We start from the raw sequence: 24,785 nt of genomic DNA, 5'->3' as shown, positions 1-24,785 counted from the left end.
TGATTTTAAATCCAGCAAGCAACACAGCCTGTGAACCAAAAACAAGTGTTTATTCCAGAACCTTTGAGTGTGATAATAAATACATGAGCACTCATCCAACTTCCTAGTGTGGTGCACTATGTATATGCACACACTCTTAAACAGAGCATCTAAACCAGCTTCAGAACTTCCTGTTCACATCTTCAGCTCTCTGTGCCTTCTGTTGGTCCCTTTATGCTGTAAACGCTTAGCTCTGTGTGTGTGTGTGTGTGTGTGTGTGTGTTTACTTGTGTTCTTATATGTGGAAGGCTTTGGTAGATTTTTCCCTCAAATAGTCCTGTTGCTGGAGTAAGAGAAGTGTTTCACAGTCGACTGGCTGTACATGTGGTTAACACTAGAACCAAACCATTTTGCTCTCTCGACGGTGTCTTATAGCTTTCTACTGAGAGCAGAGCTGTAAAAATAAACAGTCATTCAGCTTTTTTTTTTTTTTTTCTTTTTTCAAATAATCACATCATCAACATCCTGTGTGTCATTTACAAGCCATGGTGAACATACAATAGCATGAGCTGTAACATGTGAATTTGCATGTTTGTGGAATGTGTGAATGAGGATGACACAATGGATCTCAGGCATTTTAGTTTAGTCCATGAATAATGTTTTGTTTCAGTCTCGTGTGTGCATTTGTGTTTTTTTTTTAAATAGTTGTTGTACATGTGTGTCAGTTGTCGCATTCTGCTGACCTTTAAAGGGGTCAGTGTGCGGGGCAGAAGCCAAGAGATGGGTAGTGTGTGAGTGTGTGTTGTAGTAGTGGTCCCTCCCCATCCACAGACACAGAGACCATGGTAGTACTAGTTCAATGACGGGGAGCGGTCGGTGGTCCACAGCAGCTCAATGTAGGGCCACTTGGTCTGTAGGCAGCGCTTGACAGGAGTGTCGTCCGTCCTAACCATGGGGTCCTCGAAACCAAGCACCAAAGCCGTGCCCTCCACATACTCTACCTGAGAACACACACACATCAATATGCAGTTGATACAGAGTTCACCATACACACACAGTTATACACTTTCTAATCAGCAGGCTAAAACTCTTTTAATCCCTCCTCAGACAATTCCTTATACAGCTCTGGAAATAAATTAAAGATCACAACAAAACAATGTTTTTCTCTGATTCTACTGTTTATAGGTTTGTGTTTTAATCAAATTCACTTTTTTTTTTTTTTAAATCTTAATGTTTATAACATTTCTCCCAACCTTGAAAGAAAATAATCTAATTTGGGTATTTTATTTGCAGACAATAACAACATGATTAAGAAAACAACAAGAAACAGTGTTTGTCAGAATGTGAATTATGCAACAAAGACAAGTTCCTATAACATTTTAAACAACAGAATACTTATGTTTAAAGTTCAGAAATCAATATAAATGATATACCAACATTTTATTCAAACCCAAATCGCAGAAATAGTAAATTCAGAGGTGGTGGTCACTTGTTTTTCATATTTGTATTTCTTTCTGGAGCTGTATATGTCCAGACAGGTTTGCAATGTTTGTGTTCTTGTAAATGTAAACACCCCCATAAGCACACACACAGAAACATTTAGGCTATATACCAGCTTCAGACACATGTAGTCAGTAGGTCTGTTTTTCCCATATGGAGCTATGGGAATGGAAATGCCATCACAACCTTATAGGCGCCTTGCTGCTCTGTGTGTGTGTGTGTGTGTGTGTGTGTGTGTGTGTGTGTGTGTGTGTGTGTGTGTGTGTGTGTGTGTGTGTGTGTGTGTGTGTGTGTGTGTGTGTGTGGGTACATGTAGTGCCATTCCTGCACTTTCAGGTAGAGGTATGGAAAACTGCTGCTTTCCAGAGCAGACAACGTTGACAGATGTAGAAAGCGATATTCCTGAGTAACAGGTTTTTGCCACCGACTTCTTCCAGTGACAATCATCCATCACACTAAGCCTGCTTAATAGGCCTGTGTTTGACCATTTATCACTACTGGCCTGCTGACAGAGGCCTCCGTGTCGAAACCACTTGGAGAAATAGGAGGCTAAGCCAGAGGTTTTTGGATGGATGGACATGCTATTAGGCTCGCAATAGCTTCTGTTTATTCTGGAGTGGCCGACCAAATAACTTTGTGTGAGTGTGTGTGTGTGTGTGATACAAGGCAAGAAGAGAAGTAATAAGCGAAAGAGAGAGAAGCTATGAAAAGTAACCACTACCATTAGTTATGAAAAAACCTGTATATGAAAAAGTGTCTTACCCTCTCGTTGTAATTGGACTGTTTAAGCCCATTGTAGTGGAAGATAGGAAATGACTCTGGGATTCCTGAATCCTGAAACACAGGCGGGGGAGCAGAGTGAAAACATGCAGTGCAGTCATAGAATCTCAGGAAAGAGAGATGGAGGTAAAAAAACAATACAAAAAAAAACAAAACCCCGTAGAGGTAGACCATTTTTGTACTCAAAAGTCAAATGGTTACATATCTTCTTGCAACCGAAGCTTTATTTGAAATCCCACATGTATACATTTTAATGTGTATGCGTCTAATACAGCTCCAATTACCAGCAAACAGCCAGCACTACAAAACACGTCCCAACAATGACATTGAGCCAAAACACTTCCCATGACTTTGGCCCAAAGGCTGCAGAATGCTAATAGGGTGTGTTGTCTACGAGTGCGTCAAGCTTCTCATGTTTATATGCCTACATATGAAACCCTAACCCTCACCCCGATCCCACGTGTGTCTGAGTGTGTGTGTCCAGTTGGCTAATGGTTGTATAATTTCTTTGCGGCTCAAGACCATTCCTCTACTGAGTCCCTAAAGCCCTGATCACTTTAACACATTTCCTCTCTATCTCTCTCCCTTCTCTTGTCTTCCTCGCTCCCTTTGCCTAATAAAGGCGCCTTTACCGCTCTCTCTCTTAGTTTCTCGGCATACACCATCAGATGCTGGTGAACACGCGCGTACAAATTCACATGAGACACCGCAGGAATGTTTTTGCAATAGAAACGTTTGATTTGTTAAAATAGCCCACACACACACACACACACACACACACACACACACACACACACACACACACACACACACACACACACACACACACACACACACACACACACACACACACACACACACACACACACACACACACACACACACACACACACACACACACACACACACACACACACACACACACACACACACACACACACACACACACACACACACACACACACACACACACACACACACACACGATTTTCTATGCCTCTGTTGGAACTGTGATATGGATTGGATATGGATTGTAAGACTAGTGGAAGGTATTTTTCAGAATCTGTGTGCATCTTTTGAAGTGGAAGTCCACCTCTTGACACACACTGAAACGCATACCTGATCAGGGAAAAACTCCAGTAGGAACGGGCCCAGGAGAATTATGCCCAAACTCTCTGGATCCAGCTTACTCTTCACCAGACTGACACTGAGGAGGCACAGATGTAGAAAGAGAGACAGAAAGAAAGTAAATAAAAAGGTGAGCAGATGACACAAAACCCTGAATATCCACAGAGAGGATACAAAAAATAAAAGATAGAGGAAACATTCAGGTCAAAAAATTTGAGCTATTAGATCAGTTCCAAACACGATTTATGTGATGTTTCGCGCATGAAAACGAGTCAAATTTACGATCACCTCATCACTTAGTCTGGACTTGCGTTGCGTGTTTTGGTGAGTGCGTGCATGTTTTCATGAATACCAGAGTCCAACTAAATATACCTCTTTCCAGACATTCCTCCGTGTTAGATCAGTGTTATCATAATTCCACCATGATAAAAAAAAAATCTGGTTAGATTACCTTAAAAGGGCAATTTGACCAAGTCAGAGAGGGAAAGCAAGGATTTTTTACCAGGACTCAGAGGGAAAGAAGGCAATCATTATTTCTTCATCTATGGATTTGTAAAAGTAGCAGCCTGTAGCAGTCGCAGTAAGACAGCACACAGAGTTTACAGTGAGCCTGCTGAAGTGTATATGAGCAGCAAACTCAATCTCTAGAAATGGACAGACAACCTTTCTGCATAATTTGCAGAGGACTGAGAAAAAGAGAACATCTCCTCAGACATGAATGTAATATTTTATTTGATTAAAAAGTGGTTGGATGGTGATGATTGAGTTCATTAGTTGTTGCTTGCTGGTTTCAATAAAATCCACAGCATGACAATATAACCTCATTTAAAAAGAAACTGAATCACAGTAACATCAAATTTCTACAATAATGCCAGAGAAAGATGGACACAAGTTCTAAATTCATGCAGATATCTACGGAGCCCCTGAAGTCCCAAAAAGTAAAAACAAACCTCTTTTGGGCAAAAGTTAGATTATATCTTTTGCGCACAAGATAATTACTTGCACAAGATATTCCTTTTTACTTTTTCTGGACTTCAGGGGCTCTGTAGGTATCAGATAAATATTACTGAATGGTTCCCTTACTGGTAAATGTTTTGATATAGATTGCCTTTTGTTTGTTAGTGAATTTGATCTACCGATATATCATTCATCCCAGTTAAATAACATTAAAGTCAATAAACATGAATTCATGTTCAGAATCTTGATAATAAATGACTATCCTTAACACAGAAAAAAATTCCTTGAAGAGGACATTTCCTGAGAACTGTCAGTGAGGGTTTCCCACATAGAGGAGCAGCTCATAGCTAAAGGTCACAAGATTTATAGGAACACAAAAGTCACATGAAACTTGAAAAGAGTTTGCACTCATCCTCATGAGTGATGATTCTTCAATTTAGTAACTGTAGATTCTTCAAATAAATCATTACTTCCCAAACACTTAAAACTTTATATTGTTTTTACATGGCGGAATCCCTGCAATAACTCTCTTGTTGTGTGGTAAGGAATGAGACTCGCTTGTTTGTGCTGGGAGTCTTCCCACAGGTTTGCTGTGTTGTGTTGTGATGTATCGGCCATCTGGGGATCTGCAGAGCAGATCAGCGGTCCAGTTACTTGGTCAGGCTGCAGCGCTCGGGCTTACTGTTCCCCAGAAGAGAACGTGCTTCTGTTTGAAGCGGCGCTTTAAAGCGTTTCCTCCCTCTCTCACTCTTTCTTCCTGCTGTTAATGATCTCTCCCTAAGCCTCTGTTACGGACTTTCTTTCTTTCCTTCTTTCTCTTTTTATTCCTGAGCTTTTACAGTGGGCTAGCTCTGGTCTTACTATATAGCAGCCTGGTAGTGAAACATGAGCTAAGGGTGGCTGACCTGGCCTGGCCATGACTTAGGAGCTAGAACTTTAGAAGCTCTACAGGTGCCACACACACACACACACACACACACACACACACACACACACACACACACACACACACGTGCACACACGCACACACAGAGAAACACAAAGCCTTGAACATGCTAGCACTTACTACTCGGGCTCTGAGACAAGGTCAAGGGCTTTCATCACGTCCTCCAGCAGAGACTCTGCGATGAAGCCATTATCTGGATAGAGAGAGAGAGAGAGAGAGAGAGGGTGGGAGACATAAGGAGAGACTGATGCACTGGCTGACCCCATACAGAACATAAAATACTGGCTTCAGTGGAAAACTAGGGGAAGCCTTCACCTACACACATGTGGTACAAGCAATATTTACATCACACGCCCTGGGGAATGAGCTCATCTCACACAACTTCAGAAAAAACATGTAGAGCCGCACACAGACACACACACCTTGTCCTCTCTCTCTCTGACCTACATTCCTTGGCAGAGATGATTGCTTTACCTGAGATGGAGAAGCCTTAAACACTAACATGTGTTTTGTGCCCTAAAAAAAGAGAAATTGTGTGTCCGGGCCACCGTTGGTTTTGCCTCACTAAAACATCAGCATGTGTGTCTGTGTGGCCTGCTGTTTAGATACATGTTTAAGCCCCTGGTGTGTTGTGAAGAAGATTAACCGACAGGCGCCCTTGCTTGTCCGCTCTCAAACAGCAAAATTTCGCCTTTTCCAGTGCCGGATGCTTTTTCTCTCTCTCTCAAGAGTGACAACTTAGAGTTTCACAGCAAAGACACAAACAAACACACGCACTCTACACAGGGACAATGACAAACGGCGACTACTGAAGAACAATGTGAGACAGTGGGTTGCTGGGTGCGTATGTCTGGTGAGTCAGTGCAGTGCGTGTGAACGCGTCTGGCGCCCCAATTCCACAACACAGGGAGCTGTGCTGACTCTACATATGACACAGACAGATTTACAGCCATTTTACACAGCGCTCAACTGTGCTGCTAGCTTTGCCATGTGTGTGGATGTGTGTGTGTGTGTGTGTGTGTGTGTGTGTGTGTGTGTGTGTGTGTGTGTGTGTGTGTGTGTGTGTGTGTGTATGCACGGTACATCCTCTTCGCATGTGTGTATACATGAGCGTTTAAGTCTTTAGATACACCTACTGAGGCCAAAGTTTGTGTTTGTGTGCATCTTTGTGCAAGCATGTGTGAGAAGAGGCCATAAGGCTGACAGAATGTTCTGGCAGGATTTGAGGATTTGAGAATGTGCAAAGCTGCATTTTTGTGAAACAGGAAAAGAGAGAGGCATACAAGAGAAACCAAACAACAGACAGAGAAGTTTACATATTTGTCGTCTTAGTTGCTAGATCAAGCGAGACCACTTTCAGCTGGTAGGATTTATTGTACTGTAAAATCTCGTTGCACAACACGCACAGAAGTCAGAAAAAGTGTTCCAACGAGCCAGATAGTGAATCATGATGTTTACGGCAGCAAAGTACAGCATCTTTCATTTTTACAACACAAGCACATAAATATTAAGGAACATGCTACGAATGTCGTGTAGCCTGAATCCTAACAGAGAAATCTTGCAACATGGATAACTCTTACAGTGTGTAATGTAAACATAGTGCATTGCTTTTGCCCTGGATGGGGTCTCTCTCTCTCAATTCTCCTGTTTCCACAGCTTAACATGAACAGAATACATGTCAGCACTAAAGCTTATATGAACACAATAATCTCAATCTTGTCTTCTCTTTCACTTTCTATCGTCTTTATTTCACTCTCTGTGTCCTTCCCTTTGCCTTTTACCCCAGTCACCTGTGAGGGCCTAGAAAGAAGGTTTAGGAAAACGAGGAAGAGAGGCAAGACGCAGGATAGTTGACTCAGCTGTACGAGGAGCTGATCTCACCAACCTAAACAACAACAGAGGAGATGAGGGGAGAGAACAGACCTAGGTTCTGCCTGCAGAGGAAAATAACGAAGAAGAAAGAAGGGCTGACGAGGGCAGTGGAGGTTATAAATGCATCTGCTCCACCAGGAAGAAGGGAAGAGAAAGATAACAGGGCCAGGATATTATTTCCTGGGTGTGTTTTTTGTGTCAAAGCGAGACTTTGGATTAATTAGTAGCACATATGTGTGACATTATCTCCATGCACCTGTTGTACTAATGAGTATAACAGTCTATATTAAAACAAGTGTGCAGGGGGTGAAGCTTTGGAGCATAAGCATGTGTACTACGTATGCATGTTACAAGAACTTATTGGTCCTCACCTTCAGGATCAAATGACTGAAAGACCCTCCTTGCCTGTTCTGACGGCGACTCCGGGCCTACCAGGGACATCTCCTGTAGAGAGGAACCAAGAGGAGAGAGAAAAAGGTAAAAAGGTGAGAGGTTCTGCGAAAAAGCAACAAACAGATGTTTGACCTTAATGTGACCACACATATTTCTGATGAAAGCGGGGAAACAGGGAGTGTTGCGGTATGACAGTGAGCAGACAGATAGATCTGGGAGGAGAGGAAGAATTAGATCACATTATGAGGGGATGTGTTTTCATCAGTGCTGAAACATTACCCCAGTGGAGTACAGCGTGAAGCAGCAATCACGTTGATCTACTGAAACACTTTGATTGTCTCTGACAAGGTTTAGCAGCACTAATGTGCAACACACCACCACAGTGACGAAACGCAGTCCACACACAGTACAGTACCACCCATAGCAACAATGTGTAATGCACAGCTACAGTACATTGTGCATGTGTGTGTGTGTGTGTGACTGTGTGTAATCCAAGGGGCCAGTGCAATCACTGGAACCCACTGTGTTATTAACTGATCTGCTGATAAAGTTAGACGGCTTGTTTTCACTCCAAACACACAATCAGGAAATCGAGCCTTACATACACAGCTCTTGATTTATGAGAAGCCCCACAGTGTTTGTTTGTTGGTTGAGTCTAGAAAGAGACGTGTTTGAAGGGGGATCAGAGATGACTAGGTGTAGATATGCATGTTCCAAGATGATTCTGACCCGCTGGACTGGACTCTGATTAAATGAAGAACATCTTACACTTATGGCCTCAAGAGTGCTTAAAACAAAGTTCCCGTGAGATCATCTTACAGCATATAAACTCCCCTTAACTCACATCAATCTGACAGTGGAATAACTGAGGAAGAGATTGTGACTTTGATACTTTCCGGTTTCATTTTTCTACTTGTGTCTCTTTTCAAATACGCAACTGCCGTTTCCCCTGCTTGAGATATTTACTCTTTTTAAAAAACAGAAAAGAAAAACTCTTAAGACCAGAGAAGCAGGAAAAAAGCTCTTCTTTAAATTTTTGGCCATATGCAAAAGTTAAAATATTTTGTCTGTTATGTGGTTGAAATAATTAGTTAGCACAACAAGGCCTCTAGACGCTGACACGTGACAGACCTCCTCGGATAGAATCATTTTCCCTTGCTCTCCTTCATCCATTTTTTTGTATCGCATTATCTGGTATTTTTGTTATTCAGAGCTCACATTCAGCCAAACATTTGGAAAACCTTCAGGTTTTTTTAATTCTTATCAATGTAACTTTTGCTGCTTTGCTGAAGTGATTAAGCCAGGTCTTTGTAATATAGCAATAAGTAAGGTCTTTTTGTAACATAAAAATGAGTATGGTCTTTTTACCTGCTCTTTTGTAAAGTATCTCATGATAACACTTGTTATGAGTTGACGCTATACAAATAAAGATTGATTGATTGATTGATTGAGATAAACTAAACTGTAATTCAACCATGTAATAGGTTGCACGGGTGTCATAAGTCCGTACGAATATATTACATGAATAACTATTTACAGAAGTAGAAAGAAGATCTTGCGCTTCAGCCATTCCACAAAAAGGAGGTCGTGCTCTCAGAAAAGATCTTGTAAAATGTAAAATACCTTCTTCAAGACAGGAAGCAAAGAAAATGGAAGAAGGTTTCTACTGGATTGTATTTTTTATACAACTATTTAGAGAAGTTTAAGCTAACAAAAATAGCTCAGAGATGAAAGGGCTCAAAACTGGCTTCAAAAAAAGATGGTTTGTCATCTCTCTCTTTCGTACACTCTCAGAGACTGATGCAAAGTGTGCAGGCGAAAGTCAGAGGGTTCTGATTGTTCTTCCTTACAACAACGCGCTGGTCAAACACACAACGTTTTTGGAAAAGCAATTGAACCCTGCTCATCTCCTTTAGCTCTCCTTTATTAAAGCATGAGCCTCAGATTTGAGCAGGCTTCTAGAGTTTCATGGTCCACTTATGACTGTATTCAAGGCTTACACAGAGAGAGAGAGAGAGAGAGAGCAAGAGAGAGCGAGAGAGAGATAGAGGGAGAGAGGGGTTCAGGGGGACACATCGAGGAAGAGATGACTCCCAGCTGCTGACTCTTCAGCTGCAAAAGAAAAAACATTCGAAGACCGGTGAACACACGCGCACACACTGTTTTGTCACACGGAGTAAAAGAAAGTCCTGATGTGTTAACATTACAGGCTCCACAACTCTGACAGTAGATTTGTCATTAGCATGATATGTCAGTGTTGCACTTACAGGGGGTGGACAAGGGTCATTTTGCTGCACCAGGAGGAATAAAGTGCTGAAAAAGTTCCTTAGCAGCCAACTGCATGCAAAAGAGGAGTGTTTGTATAGGATGACATGAGTTATCTGTCTTGAACTTGAACTAAACTGGTGTTACGCTCAAAACTGTGCACATAAACTCAGAAAACATATCTATTTCCAAAGTGATGAGAAGCTAAATGGACCATAGGCTTCAATAAAAAATCCTTTAGGTCCATTGTGCCTCATGAAGCAGCGCTCGGCTAACGCAATTTATTATCTTCCAGAGAGAGAAGGACACAGTGTGTGTAAATCAGCAGGTAAAACCACAGTTACAGGATGTCAACACTTTAACAGAAGACAAACACTCCAAGTGGTCATCAACCGGCAGAGGAAGACAAAACACGTTATTATTTCTAGTCTCAACCAATAATATGAGACTAATGAACACGTAAGAACAGAAAAGACAATGACTCATGTGAGCATAAAATCATGCTCATACAGACGGACACACAATCGCAGCAGAAATTACATGTGTGTGTGCGCGCGTTTGTGTGTGTTTGTGTGATGACAGGTCTGCCTTGCTGGCTTTGATCTCTGTTTTATTAGAGGCCCGAGGAAGATGCTGCTGAGTAGGAAAACATGTCATGGAGCTAACAGACTCCACAGGGAAGGTGTGTCTAAGTGTGTGTCTCTGTGCCTCAGCGTTTATTTCCTGTAGTTGCAGTCTGTGTGCGAGAGAATCGGTGCAATAATTAGGTCTGTCCCCTGCCGAAATGTGTTTGTTTATTCTGGAAAAAAAAAGCAGGTTTTCTATTCTATCAATCCGCACGAATATCCATACACATGCAGAGATATAATAGTGCAATGCACATTTTTACACTGATTCGAGGTCCTTTGTGCCTTACTAAAATCAAGGAGCACATTCCAATCCCCACAGTCGGACTTTAGCCGAGCAACAACAAGCTTCCCTCCATAGGAACAACGCAAGAACAACACAGACATTCAGGTTCCCAAGGATGTATATACACAAAGTAATGCATAACATGTTGCTCTGAGTAAAGCCAGAAAACATTTCTTTATGTCAAACAAGTTCTTTTTTTAAGAGCCAAAAATGACAAATGACCAAAAGGCCTCTGATGTTCATGTATTCCTTGCATTTTTCCGCTAAGCCAGGACGACTACCGACACATTCCGAGTGCAAGTGAAGTTTCCAAATTCAAGTCTCTTGATCACACCCTCCTAGAAAAAGATCCAAGCCAACTGATAACCATAAAACCTCTTTATTTTCTGAATCATTTTGGGTGAGGCTCTCCTCAACCTTCACCTTTAACCATCTGCAATTTCCCTGTTCTCTCCAGACTAGACATAGTGACTCTCTCACATTGATAACTCATCTCCTGTAGGCTTTCCCCCCCCCCCTCTCCATTCTGTTTTTTTGGGACCAATTTAACCCCTTTTAGCCGCCTTTTCCTGTGCTAAGTAAGTACTCCAGTTTTGGAGTATTTCCTCCCTTCCAACCCTTGACATTTCACCCATTCTTCCTTGCAGCTTTCATCCTTTATCTTCTCTTACAGGTAGGTACTTCAGGATAGACAGGTAGGCAAAGTACATTGCTAGGGTTTCTCTTTCTTTCCCTCCGGTCCACCAAAAAGAGCTATTGTTTGTGCTGAGAGGCTCTGAGTGGCCTTAGAGTATGTCTGAAGGGATCAGTTTCGAGGCAACAAAGCAGAGGTCTCGGACAGTGTCTCCCACCTTGTTCCTAACAGGCAGCGACAGCCTCATTACATGACAGGCTGAGAAGGAGAGTGAGGAGGGAGTCTATGTGTGTGTGATGGCTTTTTTAATGTATGATATATGTGTGCCTGTTTGTGTATTGGTTCTGTTCACCTTAACTAGCCTTTGTCCCATGTGATTACAAGGACAAAAACAATGGGAAACCTATCTCTCCAGCAACAAATGGAAGGCACACACAATCAACTGTACGTTTCTGTGCGTACAGTATGTGTATGAATTTCAGGAGTGACAGACAGGACAAAGTAGTGATTAATGGAGCTGTCGCCAATGACAAAGACTATGTCTCCACAGAGAAGAGGAGGAGACACCAGTGGATAGTTATATAGCCAAATGATGGGTTCTATAACAGAAAACAACACACTGGGGAAAAGATAGAATATCTCAGCGCGCACACAAGAACACAGAAAGCTTTCATCGCAACACAATCGCCTTTGGTCTGACCTGACACGGATTATTAATGACTGTTAATTTACACCGCTTTGTAGTTATGTATTTATGTACCCCGCACCCTCTGATCATACAAAGGGCAGAAATGAATCCTAAGGAAGTAAAAAAAATCAAATATTTTGTTATTCTGAAATGTCCTCACATTTTTACTGGGTGAGCTGCATGTGTGGAAGCAAACAGTCACATTTTTCACAAGTACTTTTTCCTGCCAGCAACTTCTGTGTGAAGTAAGGATGAGCCGATGTTTGAACAAATGTAGCAAGTAATATACTGAAACTCTCCACAGGCTATTGGGAAGTGTTGATGATGTTAAACCGAAGAGATCGATATGCACGTACTAACGCAGCTACATACTCTTTACTGCTCCCCAGTGTGTTCTTTTTCACTCGTTTTTAAATACTGAGAATAGGTAAAAAACACAAAGCATTGGCAAAAAATAATTTAAAAAAAGTCATTCTTAGTCATGTTCAAATAAGTTTACTTTTCTAATTTCCTACGACATAATTACCGATTATGACCAAAATTAGATTTTCTTTATACAAGTTAATTTAGAGGTCTGGTATCATGTGATACATTGATCAGCTTACGGTGATACACCGTAAGCTAAGGGTTGTTTACTTCCTGTTTGGATACAAATCTACTTTAATTTTGTGATTAAATAAGGAACTTCCAGGAGTTCAAAGGTAACGTTATTGAAGGAAAACAGCTAAAGGCAACGGTAAAAAAGTGAAACGTTTGATGTCATAAGGGGGATAATACTTTGGACTTGTTAATTGAGCTGTCTGGGCGTCTTTTTAAGTAAAAAGAGCCATTCAAAGGAGCAGCGGGGTTGTTCTTTACCCATCACTGTGACATTACTGACTGTTCTGATAATCAATGTGATTATCATAAAAATTATAGTGCATTATTTTGATATGTCATGTTTAGAATATTGGGGGCTTATTGATTTGACAACATAATATTCTAACCTCATGGTTTTCTAACTATCTTTGACAACAGACTTGATTCCATTGCATTGAGAAAGCTTTGGTTTCCAGTGAAAAGCTCTGGAAATACCCCAGCACTGTTGGCAACACTTTAGATTTACTGTGGTTATGCCAATAAAGCATCACTGATGCAAATTGACCTGCATGAATTGTGGCTGCACACTTGTGCTTTAAATTCCAACTTCTCACCCGTCCTTGAAGGACATCTTGTGTATGTGTGTGCAGACAGAAGCTGGAGTCTTTGGGGAAACGGAGCGCCACAACTACGGCTCTCGCTCCCAGTAAATCACCGAACCAGAACACGACTACTGTACATATATACACACACACACACACACACACACACACACACACACACAAAAACACACATGTAACTCCCAAGAGACAAAGCCTGTGAACCTCATCACTCAGTGAGAGAAGAGGAAAGAGGGATGAGAAACGTCACAAGAGGATACACTCCCCCCCCTCTCCTTTCCTGAGTGACCGTTGCACCATGCTTTAAAGTGCATCCTTCCCTTTCTACTTCCTTTCTTACTCCTTCCTTCCCATGAGGGACCAATATTCTGAAGAGGTTGGCTAAGATGGGCTGGGGGGGAATCATTTTCTTGGCAAACCAGCCCTACTTTACTCAGGAGTGGATGGTAACTTCAAAGAAAAGAGGAGCAAAGGCAAGGAAGAGAGAATCCTTTTTGAAACATAGGACATGATATGTCTCATCAATCACACATCTCTTCTTTTTCAGTCTGTCTCTTCTTCTTCTTGTGGCTTCTCAGAAACTCTTGTCCAAAAACAGATCCCATTACATGCCATTATACACGCTCAGCGTCTTTCTCACATGCACACACACATTAATAGCAGCGAGGACAGAGAGTGTGGGGGGTGTTGTGGGTAGGGATCAGAGATGGTGAAATGGCCTTTGTGTAGGTAGATTAGATAAAAAACACTAATGCTATTAAGCTGATGGTCTAAGAGCCGCAGTCACACACTGAAAGCGACTCAGGGGAATACACACCCGTCCCCAATGGCAGACAGAAGGAGCCGCTGATACATCAGAGGCGGGGGATCAGGTTTTCTGCTTTTGTGAGGATGGCTCCATATATCCGAGCTAAAAGCTACGAAACCAGGTAGTGTGTATTTTTGTATCACCAAGCCTGGGAAATGTCATTGTGCTTCGGATCAGCTCAAACATAGATTTTCTTTCAGGACTGGGGGTGACACACGGTGAGGTCTACCAACAGAGTGCCTCAGAGAAAGCTTACCCTTTCAAGCTCTGGCTCAAAGCTGTAGAGCCAGCATGGTATATAGCGTCAGCCATGTACGTCAGAACATATGCATGCATGTGCACCGTTTAAGTTTTTAAATGTGTTCGCAGTCTCCAGCGGGACAAATGGATCCAGATGGGAACTCGGGAATCACATTCCCAACAGGAAGCTATCCACCTGAAGCCACACATACACACAACACTAATGCTAATCAGGATTAGGTTCCCCCTGTGCTCTGGAATGTGTGTGGAAGAGTCAGACTATGCGTGTGTGTGTGTGTGTATACTTGTGAACATGTCACCAGTGCCAGGGGAGTTGTAGCAATCGGTAAGTCATCAGTACATGCATGACGACTGTGGGTCATCACTGAGCCATCATATGATCCACTTGCCTAGCAGGCCTGAGCTTAATGCTTGTAACTGAGCTTTTAATCAATGCTTTATTCAGGGTGTGGCGATATGATGGAGATGATTGCCTGGGATTCTTTCTTCCTCTCTGGTGCCATTTTCACAACAGCAGGGAGAATCAATTTGCTACAACTGAACCTGCCAGCTTTAGTACAGAGGCGACACCAATGTCTTAAGTTACATGTTGACTGATAGAGATGATGAACAGCCCTGTTTAAGGGCACACTGGGTGACTGTAGGGCTAGTACAGGAAACTGATGGTCTTTATTCCTACCGTGGAGCCAACTTTCTTTCAAAGTTAAGACAGATGGGTTGACCTTGATTAGGATTTGCTTTCTAATACTTGGCATACAAAAATTCATGTTTATATCTGGGTTGCTACTGCAGGATCACTTGGGCCTTTTTCAGGAACCTGGGACTCATTTAAAGGAGATCAAGAATTGTAACTGTTTCTTGTCCAAGTGAACCTCATACTAGTTTAATATATTTAAAGTTTCAATGGCATAAGGTCGGATTCAGAAGCGAAGTATGTCACAGATTTGTCAAACATCGGCCTTCAATAATGTGACAAAAATAGTAACAGTTAAGAGGTTTAAGGCCCAAGTTAAAACTATTTATAAATGAGAGAGTAGTAGTTACAGTATGATCTGTGTTCTTCAAAGTCTGATCTGCTCAGTCCAGCGCAGCATGATTAGTTGAAGGCAATGAAGACTGCAGCTAACCCTGGATGCTGATTGGTTGAAGGGCATAGTATGCTGCCAGTGCTGGTTTGGTTGTTTTATTGGAAGCTGTGGTAGCACAACGGTATTTGACTGTGCTTTACATTTAGTACTTTGTAGAAAGTTTTGAATATCTGTATCAACACAAAAAGTTCTCAGTAAACTGTTGAAACTTAGAACTTGGAATGGAGTTTTTTTTTAATTTTTATGAAGCCAAGTCAGCCATATGTTTGCAGCTCTGCAGTTTGTGTGTGGCTTTTTTATTAAATACGTTGGAGCCACACTAACAGCCCAATTATTACGATAATATAAACATGAGTGGGACTATTTTTGGAGTGTTGTTGAGATGTAAACAAACGACAACTTCAGCAAAAAGAAAAGGAGACAATGGAAAAGTGAGATAATCTACTGCATCAGCGAAATGTCTCAGAAAAAAACACCAAGGAAGCTTAGTCAGTGAGATAAATGTGTCTACATGTCAATTAACAGTGGAACACTTACCAACAGTAATATTATATCTTGTTTAGTGTTATATTATTTTCAGACAACGCCATTCGTTTTAAACTTTGTGATTTGGTCAAAGCAACTGTTTGTTCTCAAGTGTTTCTAGTGCTCTTTAGTTCCCTGGACAACTTTTCACAACAAACATGTTCTTTTGAATTAGAGCCAGGAGAGAAAATGTGTAATCCATATTGTTAGAATTATCCTGACAGTCAAGGTAGACAGAAATTGGCTATAAATGGAGGCTCTAATTGGAGTCCAAATTCAACACTTTACATCACGGTCAAACATCATGAATTACATCTTGTTTAGTCGATCACAGATGGTTGAAAACCTAAAATAGTGTGGGTTGGATTGCGTGAGAGGAAGAAAGATAGAGAATAAAGATGGCTGGTGTGTGTGTGTGTGCACTTGTTGAGCTCTTTTTAAACAACTGAGCTTCTCTTTCCCTTATAGCTGGATAGGTGAAACGCCAAAAAAAACAGCTGTGTCCATATATGACCATCTCCAATATTAATTCCCCCCCCCTCCCCCTTCTTCTTTTCCCCCCACATTGATATCGGACCTGCATTATATTAAATCTGTTAAGCACATTCCATATTTTGGTTTTTCTAACCTGCTGAGGAGACTGGCTTTTGTTACACGCCGTGAGTCTGAGTGAGTGAGTGAAATATGTGCTGGTCGCTCATGGATGTGTGTGCTGAACTTGCCTTTGTGAAAAACACAGAGAGGTGAGTTTCACTGCCAAGGATCCAAATAGGGAACTTTGGAGACTTGAGGAATGCCCCGACCTGAAACACACATATACATACACACTTAAAAGGAATGTGTAACAAATGAGTGTCTATTTTTCAGTCATTTCCAGTATGATTCAGTAACTGCGTAAAGCTTTACACAAGTGTCTTTTCACGAAGTATATTAATATTTCAACAAAGGTCATAGGTCACATTGTGTGAGCAATACGTTACTTCTCTGGATCCACAACAAATACGACTATGAAATGAAATCAGGATTAATGATAGACACATTTTCACTTTGCCACTTATTATTTATTTTCTCTTTTGAACTCCAGCATCATATTTTACTTCATCTTGATTGCCGTAGAAGAACAGTAAAGAGAATACCTGAACAGTGCACATGTGAGCAGACCTTTCCTTTTGGATATTTTATCCATCTTGATGAACATCCAGTTATTTTGGCAACCATCTACTTGATATGTACTTGATAAAGCTGCTGACTTGTCCACTGACAGGGCTCATGTTTAAACTCCACTTGTTTTGGGGCTTGCTTATTCTGGTAGTGACAGATAAATGACCAAGATTCTTGTCTTTTCGACAACAATGTGTCGAGTTACAACTATTTATGAGTTGTTTTTGTGACCTATTCTAATAAAAGTCTGTTTTAGTTTGTGAGTATCAGAAACGTATAGTGAGAGAACAGGAGAGTCTACTCTCTGTTGAGACTGTCTCGTCCAAACACATATTTTCACACGGGACTTTTCACTGTAGTTTATGTTCACATATTGGATACGTCTCCCATCTCAGCGACACAAGCAGCACTGGGCATATGTGTGTTTATTTGTTTCCCTAGTAGGGGTGCCTCATTTAAACGGATGTGTAGAGACATTAGTTGAGAAGACCTCCCTTTTTTTTCAGCAGAATAAATGCCTTTTTTATTTTCTTATTTAGCTGCATTATTGTACAGAAGTCGGTGTTGCAGCAACAGTAGTTGGCTGTGAACGTTACAAATAGGTCAGTGGAACTGACTGGAGCATGATGCTGGGAAGCTAACCCAAGTCCAGTCTGTTAGCTGCTCTGACCTCTATGCTCAGGTCCACTAAACACATTTTAACCAGACAGAGATCAAACCTCCACTTCTGCCGTCCACTGTGATTGACTCTTTGGCTGACTGTGGTCAGGTAAGAGGAACGCTCTGTGGTGTGCTTACATTTTGAAACGGAATATTACCAGGTGGCAGGCACACCGTCTCTGTCTGTGTATATTTCAGATGTTTTGAAATCAAGTATAATGAAGAAACATTAAACAACAGTTTTTCAGGTAAAAGGCAAGACTACTGTTGGCTGATACAGGGGGAAAAGTGTCTAGTGATTGAAGATAGCGAGGTAATAAACTGAATATTCAAGATTAACAAAAGGGTGTCCTAGTTACAGAAAACCAAACCGACACCCTTAACACTAGAAAGACCAAGGCAGTCATTTTGACTGTTTTTTGATTTTGCACTGTAATAACTTACTTAACTGCAGGACCATGACTTTTCCTAAATGTGTCTATATTTTATTCTAGCATTGTTATTATATCAAAAACACAAAACACAAAATAGTTTTGAGTATTTCTACCTTGAAAGTCCATAGCGGTCATATTATCTGCATGTATTACAGCCAGTGTATCATTTCAGTATTTACTACTTTTTCCCACTCTTGAAGGTAGAGGTGGTTGATATGGGAAAAATATCATATCATGATTTTTTTTGGCAAAATCACGATCACGATTTTATCACAATGTTTTTCATACTGTTTAGACAAATTTGTAAGTTGCTGACCAGTTCAACCAAACTTATCAATGTTTTTTAAATGCACAAAAACTGCGCAGACAAGTTTAATCTATTTGAAAAACATCTTTGTAGGAGGTCTGGAGGTCTCTCATCCAGAACATCTTTAGCAACAGAAATGTCTTTCCATCAATTTGATCAATATTTATGCACAATTTGAAGGTTTTCCTCACCACTTTGAAATTATGATTTAGTTATGTGTCCTCTTTTTATGTTCATCAGGAACATTTTTTTACGCAGTGATGCATTCATTTAAAAACATGTAGACTTCGAGTTCTTGTGTTTCTGTTCTATTTTAGCCCTGCAGAGTTTCTACAGCTGTAGCTTCATATACCTGCAGCCTTTGTTGTTTTTATGACATCACTGGACTAACTTTAGTTTGGTTTATATATAATCAAACATAATACAGAATGTGTTCATACTGACAGAAGAGTTTAATACATAGAGGGGGCGGGACATCGTTGATTGACAGACAGACAGTCACCATGGTTACTCACTCTCACCTGCCTGCTGCTTTGTAACATTGTTTAGCCTAAGCCCTATAAATTCAGTTATCACAACAGTTGAGCTTCAGGTGGAGAGGATGATAGTAACTTTTCAAAACTGAGAGAGAGCAAAAACACCGACAGCAACATTTTAAACACCAGGGTTATATCTCCACTGACTGTCTAAGCTCCACCCTGTCTGACTCTGAGTGTTAACGTCTCTCCGTGTCGCTATCTGAGATGTAGACTAATCTTAACTGTGCACACTATGCAGATAAATTGACTGTTGCTCACAGCGTGTCGGTTCGGAAAAATATCAGAACATTTGCATATAACCATATAACCGGGATGGAGTTGTTTTTGCAGACTTTACTTTTAAGTTTCGTTTTCACGGGGGGGGGGGGGGGGACGCGTCTGTGTCGGAGCATAAACTGCAGAATGAGAAAATAAACGCATAAGCCCGGTTCTACAATCTCTCTGCTTTGGCAGATCGTCAGCAAGTTAAAATCCTTCACGATCTAAGATCGTTATATCGCCCACCACTACTTGAAGGTGCGCATCGCTGTTGCCTATAGCAACTATTGTTTATAACGCTCGAGCCAAGGAGGAAAGAAAGCATACCCGCCTAAAACCATATAGAAAGAATAGGGGACATATATTTGAATTAATCGACATTGAAAAGGCTGACTAGAGTAAATTAGGATCTGATTTAGAACAGAATAGAACAAAATGTCAGGAAGGAGGAGGATTGCTGCCACAGAGGCTCCAGAGCCTTGATGAGGTAGAGTCTGATGGAGGCGCAGGTTCGGATACGGAAAGTGATGTCTCCTGGTCTCTCGAAACTTCATCTGACACTGGCTCTGAGATTGAACCTGAGAATGATACAGAGATCATTCCCATTCGCAAAAAACACTGACTGCTGTTCCCGTTGGTTGTCGATAAACTATTCAAATTCATTAGAATTTAATGTTTGTGTCCTGAAGTTTATTATACCTTTCACAACATTACAGATCCATTTATTCTTATATTTGATACTGATTATTGAAATGATATGCAAATAATTCGTAAACAGTCAAAATGACCGCTATGGCCTTTCTAGTAGTGATAGAATGCCGGCCGTTCTGGAAATCTGGAATATCAGGAGGTAATAAAAATGCCAAGGAATGTCCGAATGGTTCTTCTCTGTGATTGTGAATTGTTTGTTTCAGTGATTTTAAAATTTTCTATTTTAATATTTCTTTTTTCCCCCTCTCTGTCATGATGCTTTTTATGTTGTGTGAAGCACTTTGAATTGCATTGTTGTTGAAATGTGCTCTATAAATAAACTTGCCTTGCGCTCAACTTAAAAAAAATAATTTTAACGTCCAAATCCCATTCAACTAAAACATTTTGAGTTGAGCCCTATTTACTAGTAAACTCTCACAAAAACAGTGTGTGTCCATCTAAATTCAGAATGAGTTTTCAATTGAACTAGAAGTCAACAAATTAAAACTTGACAATATATTACATGAAACACTTTCAGTGTTTTGGAGAACATGTATGTGTCTGTACCTTGCAGTAGAGAAGTGATTCCATAAGAGTAAGGAAGCCAACGGATGCTTGCTTATGAATACCATGCAGTTCTATGAGAGAAGAGGAGAAGGAAAGAGCAAGACAATCAGAACTTGTGAATTTGTGAACAAAAAAGGCAAACTGGAATCATTTTAAGTTTTTGGTACATTGCTGTGGACTTTAAGAATGACTGCCCTCTGGTGGACACAAGTTAAGTCTGGGGCAACAAAACAAGAGTACAAGTAAGCTTGTTGTACAGTGTGTGCACAACTTGGGTGATATGAACATGGTGTTTGTGTGTGTGTCAGTAGCTTCTGAGAAGTCTTACTCATGCCAGAGCACTCTCTGTCTCCATCCCAGACATTAGAGACAGCATGGCCAGTCACAAGGAGGTTCACCAGGCTCTGGCTGAAGAAACAAAAATAGATAAGAAAAGACACATCAAAAGAAAACACAAGACATGTTGTACTTTAATCACACAAAGAGGGTCTTGTGTTGATTTACTGCCTTCTATGTGAGTCTAACTGATGAAGAATATTGATGAAAGGAGGTGTTTCGATACCTTCCATGGCCATGCACAGGGTCAATGAGTGGCTCCATCGTGTCCTGGATCTCGTTTCTTATATTTTCTATGCCCTGCAGACGGGACAAGGAGAGCCATTTTTTTTAATATATACTTTTTTTGCAATTAATGTAACACAAAAATAACTTAAAGTGATAAAACACAGTTATTAAAATACCATTGAACATAGGAAAAAAATGATTTTAGGGTCCGAGCTGTTTTTTTTTTAAGTCTTTACATTTTACTTTCTTTTAACAATTCCAGGAATAAGACAGTGAACAAATTATCAACCTCATCACTTCTAATCTGTACGTTATATTTCTGTCAATGGCCTCCTCTTCTTTACCTTGGTGAGGATGACAGAGTAGAGGAAAAGCAAGACTCCACAGCACCCTCTCCAGGTGTGGTAGAGAGACAGCACCTCCTCTCTGAGACCAGACACAGACACTACGGTCCGCTTACTGCAAAAAAGTGAAAAAAAAAAAGGTTGATTTGTGACACATTCATATGGCAGATTTTTTGGGTTTTAGGATCAATTATTAGACTGATTAATTACTCGTAATACCCATGTCAAATAATGATCAACACTATAAAGGGAAATATCTACTATCTTCATCAGAGGACAAATAAAAAATCTGGTCTATTAGGAGCCTAAACCCCTTCCTTATTCCAACTTGGAAGCTTGCTAGCAAAACTGTCAGTCCTAGTTAGCATTTACGTCTTCACTGAGAGTCCGCACTGCTTTTTTTTTGCTGACTACAGTCTCAGCTGCCGGTATGTTATGTAATGAGTTTTCAATATTCCTCTGGCATATGCAGAATTGCGTTCATTACCTCTGTGCATCTGTGACAGGCAGAAAGTATGTGTAGGAAATGTAGTGAGAGTTTTTTTTATTTTTTATTAGGCAATCAGTGAAAGAGCTGAGTCAGCATCTTGTGGAGAGAGTGATACAGCTAACTCAATGTGAGGGCCAATTCTTCCTGACTAGATGAATCAAATGAAGCCTCTCCTCTCAACTAATGCTATCTTCTGAGAAATATGCAGCTCTGTTTCAAAGCACATTGGCAATCGTAAAACAAAGATGATCCCTCCAGATTCCCAAACAAAATGCAATGTGAGAATATTAAGTGTCACTTACTGCAGAACACTGTGAAACTGCTCAAAGCCAAGGTCCTTAGCAGCCAAAGCAGCTAGGCAAAAAAAACCACAATCACATACTGCAGTGTTAGAGAATTATACATAAAGAATTCCACACTGTCATACATTAAATTAATACAAGTTGCTATTTGTGTTTTCAATGGAAAAGACAAGAGCTTTGTGATCAGGGTGGATTTATGTGTTTGTGCTACATTGATCTAAATGTGCATTTAACACTGGAATGTGAAAAGCATAGTACTCACTGGGCTGCTGCTGCTCCTGTGATGGCTGGCTGCTCTCTGGCATATCCTGTGTTTGCGACTGTGTCTGTGTGTTAGTTTGGGTGCTAGTATGTGGGCTCTGTCCCTTAGCCCAGGTCACAAGGCAGAACTCTGTGGTGGGGCTAGAGCAGGCAGACTCCAGGATTTCACTCAGTGTGGTACACAGTGCTGTTTTCTGCTCCTCTTCTAACAGAGAAAAAAAAAGCAATTAAAATGAATTTATGACTTTCAAAAACAAGAGTTTGGATGTTTTCTGTGGACGATTTACCTGACATCTGTCTCCAGTTGGGACTTTCTCTGTTGAAGAGAATGTTCTTTAGGAAGAAAGCCTGCAAAGAGACACAACCTCAGTCATCAGATGCATAATAAAATAGTTTTTAGAACAATATTCTACATTCCGTATTGTTTTGAATAGGTCCACCCCCAAAAAACTCTGAGACTTACATTTTTATTCATTGTTTGAATATATTATCAACACATTTTTGGGGTTTTAAATTCAGTATTACCAATGATCACAATAAACTTCTTCTAGTCTTCTAGACTTTAATGCACATTCTAAGTCAGTCTGCCAGGAGTAAAAGCTTACTGTAAAATTACTTTTTATTTTGGAAGGGATATACACTTATAGAGTCTAATATCGACAACTATATTGTCCCATTGTCTGTCCACCAATCCACTATCCATTACACTTATCTCATTTGGGGTCCAGTGGGGCTGTAGCTCTCATTGGGGCGAGAGGCTGGGTATTGTCCGATTGTTCACAACTAAATTATGCTCAGTGCTAATGGAATATATGGTGGACTTGTAGACTTGAAGTACAAGGAATTTTACTAAACCATACCTGGACAGGTGCAATGACAGCACAAGGCCCTCCTTCAAACTGCTCCAGTGCTGTGTGCTCATTCTCACTAAAAACAAATCCTATGACAAAGACAAAACCTGAAGTCAACGGAGCAATTGTGACATTTTTCACAGCTGTAACAAATACAAGCTTTTTGGGATACTTTCATCATGCACATAATAAGAAAATCATGGTGATATGACCACTGAGCAAATGCAGGTCATCTCTAGAGCAGCAGATTCTTATCTGGTACTCAGAGAGAACGACCAAACAAAGTAAAATAAACATGCAACACCAAAAGCCACAGACACAAGCACACCTTTTCATTTATACTATAACCACACCTTGTGTCCATCTACGGAAGATGGAGGCAGACACTCCTCCACTGGAAGGTCTCCCCCAAACCAAATCCACCACCTCTTTATTCAACTCCGCCATGACAACTTTCACTGACGGTGAATCCACGAGCTCCCACCCTGCAGTCCAACAACCCCGGCCGGACTAGAGAGTTCTGTTAAAGCTAACTCTTTCCGGTGTTGATGGTCCACGTCTCTCGGCAGGTCGAGCCTGTGGCATTGGCCACAAGCTACCTGTGTGACACGACACAGTCTGACTCTCGTGGCTGGCAGCAAACTGGCGGGTAGGAATGACATCAACGTAGCCACAACAGCCTGCAAAAACAGTGTGGCAGAAACACGAGCTACCTTACTGCACATTACGGGGCATTGCAGTGGAACAAATACATCAATAAAATACAATATAATATAATATATAGCTAATTTATAGATCAGTGAAAGGCTTTTATCTCGACCGCTTGTCAAGAGACGAGAAAGCTAACAGCTACGTTAACCCCACATAGGATGGTTTACAATAAAGTATTGACAGGAGATTAGTCATTTAAATGGCAAATACGCGTATTGAATCCGCGAAAAAGGTGCCAACGCTTTAAATAAAGAGCTGAGTTAGCTTGGTAAATGTTTATATCAGCAGTTAGCATTAGCCTCAGCACTAGCAGCTAATCTTTCACTGCTTTGTCATTCAATTGATTCTCAGGCTACAAGCGTTGACACTCGTTGTTGGACGTATTCGTGCTGAATGACATTACTGAGGTAACAATAAAAGCTTAAATACCTCAATAGAAAGTGGAGTAATGGGTGCCTGTGTTCATTAGATTTCTTCGCAGCAATTTCACTATCATGAACGTCTCTACCACTCGTTTATTTACAACGGAATTGTTAAAAAAAAAAGAAAAAAAGAAAAAAAAAAAATAGGCGTCATTGTGCGTGACTGCCGATTGGTTGAAATCCAGAAAGTTCCAGCCGCGTCAAGGGGTACAGCTTCAACGCTTCACCTCAGTGGTCTTGAGGCCTGTCAATCATTTTGAGCCACCGCCCACAAAGACATTCGTTTATT

The 24,785-nt window shown here is 40.8% G+C and overlaps 1 protein-coding gene across 1 annotated transcript; it reads right to left on the bottom strand.

Moving 5' to 3' along the window:
* Nucleotides 1-24,636, bottom strand: mindy3 (MINDY lysine 48 deubiquitinase 3). The gene is made up of 16 exons (XM_020648530.3): nucleotides 24,504-24,636; nucleotides 23,717-24,043; nucleotides 23,373-23,452; nucleotides 22,800-22,860; nucleotides 22,514-22,717; nucleotides 22,252-22,303; nucleotides 21,460-21,574; nucleotides 21,114-21,187; nucleotides 20,880-20,959; nucleotides 20,552-20,622; nucleotides 16,658-16,738; nucleotides 7,534-7,606; nucleotides 5,411-5,483; nucleotides 3,379-3,466; nucleotides 2,242-2,313; nucleotides 1-980 (listed from the first exon to the last, which is right to left on the bottom strand). Exons 2-16 carry the CDS (start codon nucleotides 23,808-23,810, stop codon nucleotides 831-833), a joined length of 1,368 nt encoding a protein of 455 aa, XP_020504186.1. The 5' UTR covers nucleotides 23,811-24,043; nucleotides 24,504-24,636; the 3' UTR covers nucleotides 1-830.
* Between the last annotated feature and the right edge of the window lie 149 nt (nucleotides 24,637-24,785).

The sequence above is a fragment of the Labrus bergylta genome, chromosome 8, assembly GCF_963930695.1.
Source record: "Labrus bergylta chromosome 8, fLabBer1.1, whole genome shotgun sequence".
In the NCBI taxonomy this organism is placed as follows: domain Eukaryota; kingdom Metazoa; phylum Chordata; class Actinopteri; order Labriformes; family Labridae; genus Labrus; species Labrus bergylta.
Note: the sequence above shows the minus strand (reverse complement) of the source record. Positions and strands in the feature narration are given on the sequence as shown.

Coding starts and splice junctions, on each gene's coding strand:
- mindy3 (XM_020648530.3), bottom strand. CDS start 23,810: ATGGCGGAGTTGAATAAAGAGGTGGTGGATTTGGTTTGGGGGAGACCT. Junction 22,718..22,799: donor CAACTGGAGACAGATGTCAG/GTAAATCGTCCA, acceptor TTTCTCTGTTAG/AAGAGGAGCAGAAAACAGCA. Junction 20,623..20,879: donor CAGAGAGTGCTCTGGCATGA/GTAAGACTTCTC, acceptor CTTCTCTCATAG/AACTGCATGGTATTCATAAG.